We start from the raw sequence: 12,186 nt of genomic DNA, 5'->3' as shown, positions 1-12,186 counted from the left end.
CCTTCAGTAAAAACCTGGCCGTATGTGTGGACAAAATAATTAATTTGGCACTGACTGAGTTAAAACATTACATAACATTCACATTAATAGATTTCTTCCCAGATGGATCATAAAATATTGAGGATAAAGAGGAAAAAGCTTGATTTCTGTAAAAAGACATATCTCTTTATTTGGTGATAGTAGTTGCATTTTTAAATTGTCATCTGAAAAGGTGACAATGATATTAAGTCACAATTTGAAATGAATAATTTTGAAACTTGTCAAAACCCTAATGTTTAATGAGATTGTGAAACGAATCTTCATTAAGGCTAAATCTATAGAAGGATTTCCAGGATACAAATTTTAATGGTCATAAATGAAAGAATATTACAGGGAACAGTAACTCCATTAGACGTTTTTGATGTGAAGAGCATTACCAGACTAAAACAAAAATAATGGTATTTCCAGCCTGACCTAGTTGCAGGAACAAAACATATCAGGGATTATGTTATGAAAACAAGGACAGTACTTTAGGTTATGAATATTCAAACAGACTTTTTAGAATCAATTTGTGCAAGTCAATTTCATCATCTGAATTTGTTCAGAGCAGGTTTAAAGGCAGTCAAAAAATCTAGCATAAACAAAGTATCCTTCTGACACAGTAAATAATGGGATGGGTTTCAGTAAGGTTATTTCTGTGAATTACATTTCATAAAACCCGACAGAAATATTTTCTAGACTGCTGTATATTACTAAAAAGCTTTCCAAGGTGAATTTTATTTAACCTTCTTATCAGTTCTTTCAATATTATTATTGGCAGTGGTATAAAGGCTCTGGGAAACTGCCTTCTCTAAACGGCTAGATTTAATTTAGATCCAAGATTATAAAATGATGTTGTAATGCAAAGAGAATGGAAGTCTTCTTACCTTTGGAGTGGAAGGAAATAAGACAGTCACAAAGAGGCCAGTTCTCGACAGGCTCGTTTAGTATTACATCTTCTTCAAATATCACAACAGTTATGTATTTGAACAAGCAGAGGCGCTCCAATATTTCCTTCATAGGTTTAGATTTTGATTTCTTTGACATGGCACAGATTCCTACAACTATCTGTCGTTCGGGGGGCTACAAAACAAAACATGGCAATGTTAATAATCACAGAGATAAAGAAATTTTTGTTCAAACATCATTCATTACATCTTTACCTTGAGTTAATAAGTGCTGTCAATGAAATTTAATTACTTCTGGACCTTTTTTTCCCAGTGTCAACAACGTTTTCCACTTTTTTTGCATTTCATGTAGGAATTTGAGCAGATTATAAAACTGCTGATGCATTTCTTCAGTTGTCTCTCTCTGTACACCTAAGAATAACTGCAAGATCAGGCTGCCAGAAATATGTTACTTTAATTACTTGTACAGTCACAGCAAAAAAGGATTGGCATCCCCCCTTTGAAACCATATTAATCACTAATTCATAATTAACACTAAAACAAATATTGATCATCAAACCACGTTTAGAAATGTAATGCTTACTGACTCACTTCTTCCTAGTGAGTGGCAGGATTGCAGTTGGTATATGGAGAACCCATGCTTATGTGAATGTGAAGGTTATGTAAATAACCTATACATTAGGAGTATATAAAACATAATGGAAAAAGTAACAGTCTGGTTTTTGAGTGGAAAAAAATAATTGGTTATCAGCAGGGCCTCATTTCCCCTAAGTGTGGTTATAGGTTTCAGCTGTGAGCTGAGACAGAAAACACAACAGTCTACTACAGGTGTGTATAACAAAACATAATGTTCTAAAAAGGAAATTACTTGGCCATCATTAAGAAAGCACAGTCATAGTGAACTTACAGAGTCATATTCTTCATCCTCATCACCTTCTTCCTCCTCTTCCACATTTTCATACAGGCAGTCATAGCCCATAACTCTCCCCGAGTCCAGCAGCTCGTCTCCTTCACCATCTTCACCGCCAACAAAGAACCGTGGGTGGTCAGCTTCTGCCTCTCCCACAGACATGACCACTCAAGTGCCAGGACCTGTGGCAGGGAAGAGTGCCCCAATCCAAGCCGGCACTGCCCCTTCCACCACCACAGTAAGCCAACAAAATGGGCTCTCCTTTGCTTCCTGTTCACTGGCTGTTACAAGCCAGGCTTAGCCAGCTGACAGCAGCAGATTAGAGCAATACTGGGGGAAATGCGTTTATCCCTGGCACATTTTTGTAGGCAGACAGGGATCAGCTTTACTACCTCTTGGACTGGCCATGGGTTATCTTCTCCAGTTTCTCAATGAGAAGGATGCTGTCTCCTAAAATGAAAAATGACTTCAGTGTTTCTACACAGCAAAAATGAAACGGTGCAAAGACAACTGAAATCACAAAGGCTTGTTGAAGTCTTTATAATTTGACAGAGAAAAAGAAATGTTAATCACAGGTAAATCAGCAAATGTCAAAAAACAACAGGTTAGATGGTGCCTGACATCCATTTATAGCATATACCCCTTGAAAGGAATAATTAAATTATTTAATAGCCAAGTCGCCTACAGTATTTGGTACTAAGAATAGGTTCTGACAACAGGTTTAGAAACAATTAGTATTTCAACCGGTGCACTTTTTCCTCTTCATACGCACAAAATCAATTGATTTTCAATGAGAACATTTTATTTTGGAGGATGAATGAAAAAAGCAGTCGAGAGGAAATTAGTTTTGTGAGGTAAAAATGTGACAAACTCTTTCAGATTTTAAACTGTTATGTGCTATCCACTGATTATAAAAGAGCTGGAACTGATCCAAAGGTCATTCTTTGAGCTGAAACACATACAGGAAATTAAAAACCCACATTCTGTATTAGAAAAACTGACATTAGAGTTCATAGAGTCCAGACAAGCAGATTTAGGGATTTAAAACCATTAGACCAAAACTGATGTTTTCTTCCAGATTAAGAAATATTTATTGTGTAATATTCATTGCTTCCTAGATTTTGTAATTCTATTTATAAAGCACAAATTACAAAAGAGAGGGATTATTCAGAGAACAACAAAAGGTTTAAAGTTTCCATTTGTTATATACAAATACATAAGCGTTTATTTCACATTATAGTTATGAATAAAAGCAAACAGCTCTAATTAACAGGATACATTTATTTAAATTCACTGGGATATTTTTTTCCAAATAACAAAGCACTCCATAAAATAAATATTACTTGGCTCGTTTGAGATTACATCAGCAGACGAATGTGCACAGACACGCAAGCAGTGTGATTCATACAGAGGTTCAAACATTAAGTTCAAGAATGATTGCAAAATAAATTAACACAGATGCACAGAAAATTCTGAATGCAGATCCTGATCCTTAAGTCAAGGTTAAAAGCAATTTAATTTAACGAATTATATATTCAGTGATTAAAAAGATTCCATCCATGTCATGACAATCACCTTGTCTCGAAATATGGTAGACAAGTAATTTGCAGAGATCAGGTGATATTGGTACTATAAAAAAGTAACTTAAAAACTCTTGCTAGTTATTAGAAAAATTACAAGTTGAACATCCTTGTTGCCCAATAGATTTCCTTTAAAATTTTAACTCAAAAGGCTTAATATAAGAGGTAGTAAACCAAAAGCAGTTACTTCTTAATCTCTTCATTGCAGATGTGTACCATAGTTGTAATATCTCACCAAAAATGAATTTCAAAACATCAGAAAAAAATAATCCATAACTTTACCAACATAAAAAAAACATCAATGTGTGAGGGTATATTTATATATAATTAAGACAGGTCCCCTTGTTTTTGTGATCCTTCCAATTCATAGATCTGTATCTGTTACTCAAAGATAAACTCTACAGTTTGTGTTAAAGAAAATAAATGTTAGTCATTAATTACTTCTTTAGTAATTATACATTTAAAAAAATTCCCAAAGGAAATATAAAACGATTTTCAAAAGGTAACATGAAAAAGCTGAGAATTTAAACTCACAGGTGTTTTTTTTTTCTTGATAGTTGGGAGGAATGTAAAGGAAATGATAAATCTCTCAAACAGAATGTCTGTTTTCTTTGCAGTGAAAAGATGCCCCCAACCCTTCTTTTAAATGAAAGACTGATTCTACTACGTGTATGTCAAATACAGGTCAACACCACAACTTCAGACATCTTGGGAAATCGCATAATCCGAGACATGCCATCAAACCAAGTGGTCATTTTTGTTCTGCCATTTTGGAAAGGAGGCAGTGGATCCCAGTGTAATCTCAACAATTAAAACCATATCAAATGGGTTATCTTGAAGTTATACCATATTGTGATATAAATCTTCCAGAGGAAATGAATTCTTTCACAAACATTTTTGGCTTCTTCATGCTTCAGTCATTAAATGAATCCACGTCTTTAAAAACACAGGCCTATAGTATGACAGAACACATACCATCTATAAAGGAATTTATCAGGCACAGGAAAAATAGTCCAGTGGTTCCCAGTTCTGGTCATGGAGTACCAATCTTTCTTCATGATTTCCTTCCAACTGCGTTCGTTATTAATCAAGCTTATTGAACCTCTAATCAAATTAAATTTTAATTAACCAGATTCTTTCTGTTTTCTACACTCAGTCTCAAAACGTATCTGGTATTTGCCTCATCTTTTTTTTAACAAATTATGTAATCAGATCTATCTTCTATCTTCAGAAACAACTGTTCATGTTTATCAATTAATGATATGCAGTCACAGGTGGGAATGGCACTGTTGAACACCCTCATAATAACTTTTGAGTGCTGCACAAGAGGAGAGTAGACACTCACGATATGGCAGAGGTTTCCTGCTAATTTCTAACCTCATTCTACTGAAACTGAAAAAGAAGCATTTGAAGAGCCGGACTTATAAAGTGTACAGTAGATTCTTTATTGTAGATCGACACCTGAAGAAGGCTCCACGGGCGAAACTTTGTGTTTTCTTTCTTCTATTTTCAGCATGGAATAAACCTATTACTTGTTCCTTTGCAGCCGAGGCATGCTGATGCAGCTACCCACCTGAGCTACAAGTGTAGATTCTACTGTGAATCGAAGACGCAGGGCTACTTCAGAACAAGGACTGGAAAAAACTGAGGTAAATTTACCAAATTACAGGGTAACAATCTCACACATTATTTCTGAAAACCTTGCTGTAGTTCTGACTGATAACAAAATCATCAGCAAGACTGGCCATAAGCTAGTTATCTCACTAGAAACATTCATAGGAAAGGTAATTTAAAGACTAACAATAATTTAATGTTCACATACAATACAGCTTTTGATATAGCTGTATCGCTAAGAACAGAACACAGCTGGAAAAGGTCCAAATTGTTCAGCTCCTCCAGCTTCTGGGCCTCCACAATCAATGTTTTCTTAGCACCTTGTCAATATAACAGGAAAGCACAGCTCCATTTCAGTTTGAATGAAACTTTCTCATCTCTCAGTTATTCTCTCTTTCCCTGCCCTAATAACACCTTGGTTCATCACAGCTTAATGCTTTTTTTTTCTATTGCACTTCCTTATGAAAATAAGAATAAAAATCAAGCTACAGAAAAAATGGTAGTTTATCATGAAGTCTCTGCTAACTAGGAGCTAGGGGCTGCTGTAGGAATGCTGCCTATAAACATACTGTAGCACTGGCTAAAAAAAACGTATTTTCTTAATGTCTAAACTTCAAAGCAGTATCAGATGCAATAATGGATCATACAGTATGTATCCAGTAATCGCATTCATCACAAAGCAAAGTCAGAGTTTAAACCACTTACCAGCTACACTTGCTTTCTTTTCTTTATCGTTGAAATTTTTTTCATTCAATAACATGTCCCACTTCATTAAAATGTTTCTTAAAATGTCAGTGTAAGGGTAATACAATCAAGTTGTGTTAATAGCCAATAAGTTGTGTTGTGTTTAGGATACTAGATCATTCTATTTTATTCAACAACTGAACAAATACTATGCCCTATCTTGTGCATAAAACCAGACTAACATTATTGCAAAATAAATCAAGAAAATATTAAAAATATATTTAAAAAGTACAGTATATTAACATTATTTCACACATTTATTAGTATTTGAAAAGCAGTATATTTCTACCATGGGATGAACACCTTAGAATTTTAATTAAGATTACTATGCAATCTTTTCTGTAATCCGGATTTCTCATAGCGAGGAAAGCACAGTGGCTCAAAGAGCTCAGTGTGTCAAAAATACACAATATAACACACCAGTGAAGGATGAACAACGCAGTTCCAGTTGAGCTGGGCTCTAACAGCAGGTGGAAAGGTGATGCGCTGCAGTACGAACGGTTCAGTGATTATGATAGGCTTTGCTTGTCATGCAAATGAACCACTCAGGTGAACATTTCAAACAGAATGTTAGTCATCCTCTTGACAGTAAAGAAAAATGACACTAATAGTACGCTGCATATTGTGCCCAAGATTTGAACAGGATGATAAATGGGAACAGAGTGATAATTACTTCTTTAAAAACAGAACACAAATTTAGCTTTCTTATCCAGGGCATTGAGTACAATACCATGCAGTGCTTTTTGACCACTATTCTTTGCTATGCTAATACATTTCTAATAATAACAGGTTCCCATAACCCTTATTTCATTAAATATCAAAGACAACAAGGAATGTCACTGAAAATATGAGGCAGCCTGTTTTGATGACAACAGCCCAGTCTTATCAGTGATACTGATGTCCTTTGTGTTCCTGGATCATTGAAATTCAAGTTGGAAAAACAGCAGCCAACTGGCTGATGGCACTCTGATAACGGGCAGAGTGGCGGCTCTATGGCTAAGGATCTGCGCCCGTGGCTGGAAGGTTGCCGGTTCAAATCCTGTGGCCACCAGAGGAATCCTACTCTGTTGGGCCCCTGAGCAAGGCCCTTAACCCCAGCTGCTCCAGGGGCGCTGTACAATGGCTGACCCTGTGCTCTGACCCCAAGCTCCTCTCCCTGTCTCCTCTCCCTGTCTGTGTGTCTTAGTGTCTCATGGAGAGCAAGCTGGGGTATGCGAAAGACAAATTCCTAATGCAAGAAATGGTATGTGGCTAATACAGTGATCCTATCCTATCCTATAATGACAACAGTAACAGCAACGTAATGAGCAACAAAAAAAAGTAAGAACTTTCTGCAAGGTACAGTATAGGACAACTATACCAGAAAGCCAAATATTATCAGTCAAAACACTGTTGCAGAAAAACATCCAAAAGGATAAAAGTTTCTGACTTTTTTTAAATGTGTATGACAAAGGTCTCAAATCCCAATACTGGGGAGCCCCAAATTCCGTTAGTTTTTATAAATCACCTGAAACAGCTATTTCTTATATTTTAAATAATTGTAAACTATTGATCAGTTGAGCAAGTGATTTTAACTCAGGGACCTCAGCCTTGAGACTGAATGGTCTACAGAATTTGGTCTGAAATTATCCATAAATAGCTAAAGTTAAAAAAAAATCACCTTTTTAACCATCAAAAAGTAATCCTGTCCCAGGTCTTCAGAAATCAGTGGTTCAATGGCTAACCTACTACATAGCGGCTCTCTAGTAGAAGTGCAGGACACATTTATTAATTTCAAACTGAAAATAAATACATAAATAATAAATATTTCGACTCTGTTTAAATGTGAACACCCGAGGAGCCTGTGACAGAATAAAAAGTGAGACCTTGCAACAAAATGTTCAGCTTATCACTACTAACATTTCAGGTGGTTGTGTTCCCTTATATGCATTTATAATCTATGCACAATAGAAGGTACTAAATGTGAAAATTCAGCCTATAAAAAAAAAAGATGTGAATTAAGGCTCAGATGTTTACTATTTCTTTTCTAATTAGGAAAGCAAAGAGAGCCAGCAGAACATGTAGTGGATGCAATTACTATGTTGTAAAAAAGGGTTTAAATTAAATCTGGGCAGGAACTGATTCAATATTTATAAGAGTTTTTCAAGAATCTCAGAGCACTGTAAAAAGGCATTACAAATTTATATGGGTTATACGCATTACAAAAACAGGCAAACGGGCCCAGAAAAATCAAAGAATAAAACTAAAAAAAAGCATCAATAGCTACAAGTAAAAGAGGGGACTTGAGGGGAATGTGGATAGCCTTTAAATGGATCTGAGCAGAGTTCCACTGATCTTTTGCTACAAACCAGAAGGATTTATTACCTACTGTGTGGAGTCTGGGCTAAGATAAAGACTTCAATAATCAGATCTCAGATTAAGAGTTGGACTATACTGTTGCAACTTAAAATAGTCTGGGGCTAGGTCATTCCGTAGTTTATGCATGAGAAAGAGTACATTAAATATCACTCTAATTTTCACAGGTAGCCAGTGTAGTTTTATAAGAAGAGAGTTACTGTATGTGCTAAACAGTTTTGTTTAGAAATGTTCTGTGGCAGCTACATCTTAATAACAGATAGACACCTGTCAAGTGCAGAAGCCGATGTAGTGCCACTGCAATAAATACAATTGTAGAACAACATTTGCAAGAATATGACAAGCTTTGAGAACTGTACAACACAAAAAGACTCTAAAATCAAGCAGAAACATTGTTGAACTAAACAAAAAAGTCCATTTGAAAGGTTAAAAGTGCTCCAATGCTTTTGCCAGGTATTGAGAAGAATTCAAATCTTTGGGAGAGAATAAGAATCATTACGCCTTTTTCTAACATCTTTCCCATTTGGCATTTAACAGCAAATTTGATCATGGATCTCATCCTGCCATTTCCTGGAGAATGCCAGAATATTGGCTTCAGCAACATGGCTACTGTAGTTTAGGTTGTTCCATATTCTCACTTTGGGTAAAGAAGTTCCTCCTGTTCTTGGTTTTAAATGCACTTCCATATCCCGATCAAAAACGTAAAACACTGAACAACTAGCCGCTGCATGGTGACCAAAGAAATAAGACCATGAATGGAAATTAAGTTCAGATGAATTTAGGGAAAAAAAACAAGACGGTGTTTTAGTGAAAATAGTATCTATTTATCTAGGGTCTCGTTGTGGGTTTTAAGTACACTACCTTAAATTCTGAACAGCGTTTTTTTGTAAAAGAATCAAATACGTTGCTTAACATGTTAGGCTAAACAAGGCCAATTTTATAAAGTTTCACACCATGATTTGTATATTTTCCAGTAATCAAAATACTCAATTGGATAACTGCTGATGAAACACATGATACCTATAATAACATGGGAAACTTCAGATACCGTATGACTGTTGGAACAGATTTTTAGTTGGAACTAATGGTCTATGAATAACATCTCTTGTGTCTTTAACAATTGGGAATAATGCCATGAGAGCATGGAGATTTGTCTGCTTAAAGTACTCCTTAACACACATGCCTCTTTTAGGCTAATATAATAAACACCTGTGTGAAATATTGGTTTAGAAAGTCAGCAATTGCCTATTCATTGTCTAAATGTTTCCAATCATGACCTCATGTCTCTGTCTAATTGATTTATTAAACCATTTAACTGCTATCTAGCCTTTGATTTGCTGAGAGGAATCTGTCCTGTGCTTCAAGCAGAACATCTTTAAACTGAACATCCATTCTTTAAAGATTCCAAGTCTTTCTTAATCCTTTTTGATTCTCATTTCTGTATCGTATTCCTGAAAATGCAAACCCTTGGACTCTACCTGTAGAGTTTAAATATAGTTCAGGTGGGTAGCTGCGTCAGCATGTGTAGGCTGCAAAGGAACAAGTAAAGGTTTATTCCATGCTGAAAAGGGAAGAAAGAACACCTGAAGAAGGCACCACGTCCAACACGTTGTTTTTTCTTCTTTCTTCTCTTTTCAGCATGGAATAAACCTATTACTTGTTCCTATGAAGTTTAAATATATAATTCAAAAGATATTATTTGTTGTGTAAAGGGTTCTCTCGCCTGTTTTCTTAATTTATATATACTGAAGAACTAACAAACTGTGTAAGAAAGCAGTCCTTAGTTACTGTACATCTACTATTTCAGTTTCAGATCCCGACATCCCTTATGAGTTTAATATTTATTCATTCTGTAAAAGGAACATCCAAATCTCCCCACTTCTTGTGTTATACAATCATCCCAGAATATACCCATTTTGTATGGCCAATACGTAAACATCTGATTGAGTCTTAAAGTTCAAGCAGCCTAACGATATGTAATAAAGGTTCATCATCAAACAGACGTCTCTGAGAATTACACCAGGTGAAAGGTGTTATAATGTAGTCCTTTCTACAATAAATGCAAACTCAAGCACATGGCCAGGGGAGGGGGGTTCTAATATAGATCAGTAACAGAGCTTTAGCAACAACAGCTATAATAATGTGTATAAACACCCCTGTCTTTTCTGGACAGGTTTAAAATATCCAGAAAATTGTTAGTTGTGTGTTATAAACATTAGGACAATTATTGCCAATTCTCTTGTCTCTCTCTGTGAAACTACTACATTTTCCCAACCAAGGTTGGCTTTTCGTAAGGTTGCTACACAGCACAATACAGAAAATGGACCTGACACGAAAAAAAAAAAGAAAAAAACCATTAATGATCACATGTACTGTACAGTACAGTATATTGTATATTGAATGGTTTACTGTAGGAATGTCTCCCTTTACACGCCCTTCCTCCTGTAATTAAGGCAGAGATAAGTTACAGCTTTAACTTATCTTTGGGTCCAAACAACACTCTCCTTCAGACACGTGTGTGTGTGTGTCATACAGTGGTTAGGCGGATGCGGTGTTCTTTCAGTGAGAACATACCGTAAACACGGGGTTATATCTGTTATAATTGGACAATACATTTTTAGGACAGCAAGTGTCGTTTCGCCACAGAGCGTCACCGTATGTCCTTACCCGGCAGTTCTGCAAAAGGGCATGAACATCAGTACCATTCAAAACAGATAACAGAACTGAATCAAAACCTTGTGACAGACACTTCCCCTCATTTACAGTACACGGCTGGTTAATGCCTATAAAGAGGGCGCGGAAACTGAAGCACAGGGGGACTTAAGTTCACCGTGTCATTGCCTGTATATATTTTTTAAAACACATAAACACGGTTGTACCGGTTTAACGTCTTTCGGCTCCGTTTTCTCACAACTGAAGCAGCATCACCTGGAGCACTGGGCTAGCCGACTGTTTTTCTGACTGATGCTACTACATTCACACTTCCTGTCAGTTTTCGTGGCTACACCTCGCACATGGCTGTGGTCGCACGCAATGCTGCAGTCAAGCCCCAACGTCGTGACAATGCAGATACCTCCCGAAATAATTTGTGTGCGGCTCTTACCTTAACTTCTGAACCATCTTCCCGGTCAATGCCTTCTGTCCACTGTGCTTACAGCATATTCCGGTTAACCCCTGCTTAACCCCGGTTGCTGCAGAACACAACTCTTCGCCCCCACCCTCCAAGGAAGCAGCTCTTGTTCAGCAGTGAAGCCAGGCTCTGTCAAAGATCTGCAGCAGACGCTGAGGTATGGGTTGAAGAGATCTCCGACCTAACATTCACCCTCTTCCAGCCTCCATCTGCGACTTCTCTTCATGCTTCACACGAAGCCAGATTCTTCCACCTTCCCTGCACCAGCATAGAGCACCCGCAGCGGCAGGACAAGGCAGCGTCATTCGGGATATGTCGTCACGGAGGGGCGGGAGAAGGCCATCTGGTAGGTCAGAAAGCCGGGCTGTTCTCTGCATTACAGACTGGAGTGAAAGAGCGTTTTCTTGATCAAAGGTGCCTTGAAAATGTGTTGTTACATAACATTCCTTCTAATATAGATGTGGATTAAAAAAGTTTTTTTTAATTACAATAATATACCGTATTTTACAGAATTCTGAATGATCTGTAGTTTTTGGTACAGTTCTGGTACAGTATCTGAAGTACAGTACAACATATTTAAAGTAGAATTAATAAATAATCCTATCAAATATATAAACCCGAAATAACAATTTGCTTGTGATATTATTAGATAATAACAATGTTTATTCTCTCTAATTAAAAACAGCAATTCTAGCAAAAGTATGAAATTTACTTTTCATTATTATTTTCAACATTCTTTGACCTTCTCAAGTTGCAATTTTTAGAAGTAAAAAAAAAAATACAGAATTTTCCTACTATTGTACAGACCTGGCGTTTTGACACAACGCCTTAGAGGTTTAAAGCACATACTTTTATTTATAATTTGTAAAATGTTTTCTTAGACTGTTCTGAAAATGTAAGAAAAAAGTATTAAGAAAAAGTAGGTAT

General features: G+C 36.4%; 1 protein-coding gene across 13 annotated transcripts in view; it reads right to left on the bottom strand.

The window, feature by feature from the left end:
• ppip5k2 (diphosphoinositol pentakisphosphate kinase 2) overlaps positions 1-11,543 on the bottom strand; it is a 48,842-nt gene extending 37,299 nt beyond the window's left edge. For 4 of the 13 annotated variants that reach the window (XM_015366935.2, XM_015366953.2, XM_015366961.2 and 1 more), the window contains exons 1-3: positions 11,233-11,539; positions 1,834-2,286; positions 906-1,101 (exon numbers count right to left, since the gene is read on the bottom strand). In XM_015366935.2, coding sequence (XP_015222421.2) covers positions 906-1,101; positions 1,834-1,998 — 361 coding nt within the window. In that variant the 5' untranslated portion in view covers positions 1,999-2,286; positions 11,233-11,539. Of the gene's footprint in view, positions 1-905; positions 1,102-1,833; positions 2,287-11,232 lie in introns of all 13 variants that reach the window. The other 9 variants (XM_015366926.2, XM_015366944.2, XM_015366968.2 and 6 more) reach the window with 5 other exon arrangements.
• Between the last annotated feature and the right edge of the window lie 643 nt (positions 11,544-12,186).

Source organism: Lepisosteus oculatus, chromosome 3 (genome assembly GCF_040954835.1).
Source record: "Lepisosteus oculatus isolate fLepOcu1 chromosome 3, fLepOcu1.hap2, whole genome shotgun sequence".
NCBI lineage: Eukaryota > Metazoa > Chordata > Actinopteri > Semionotiformes > Lepisosteidae > Lepisosteus > Lepisosteus oculatus.
This window is presented reverse-complemented; position numbering and strand designations above follow the sequence as displayed.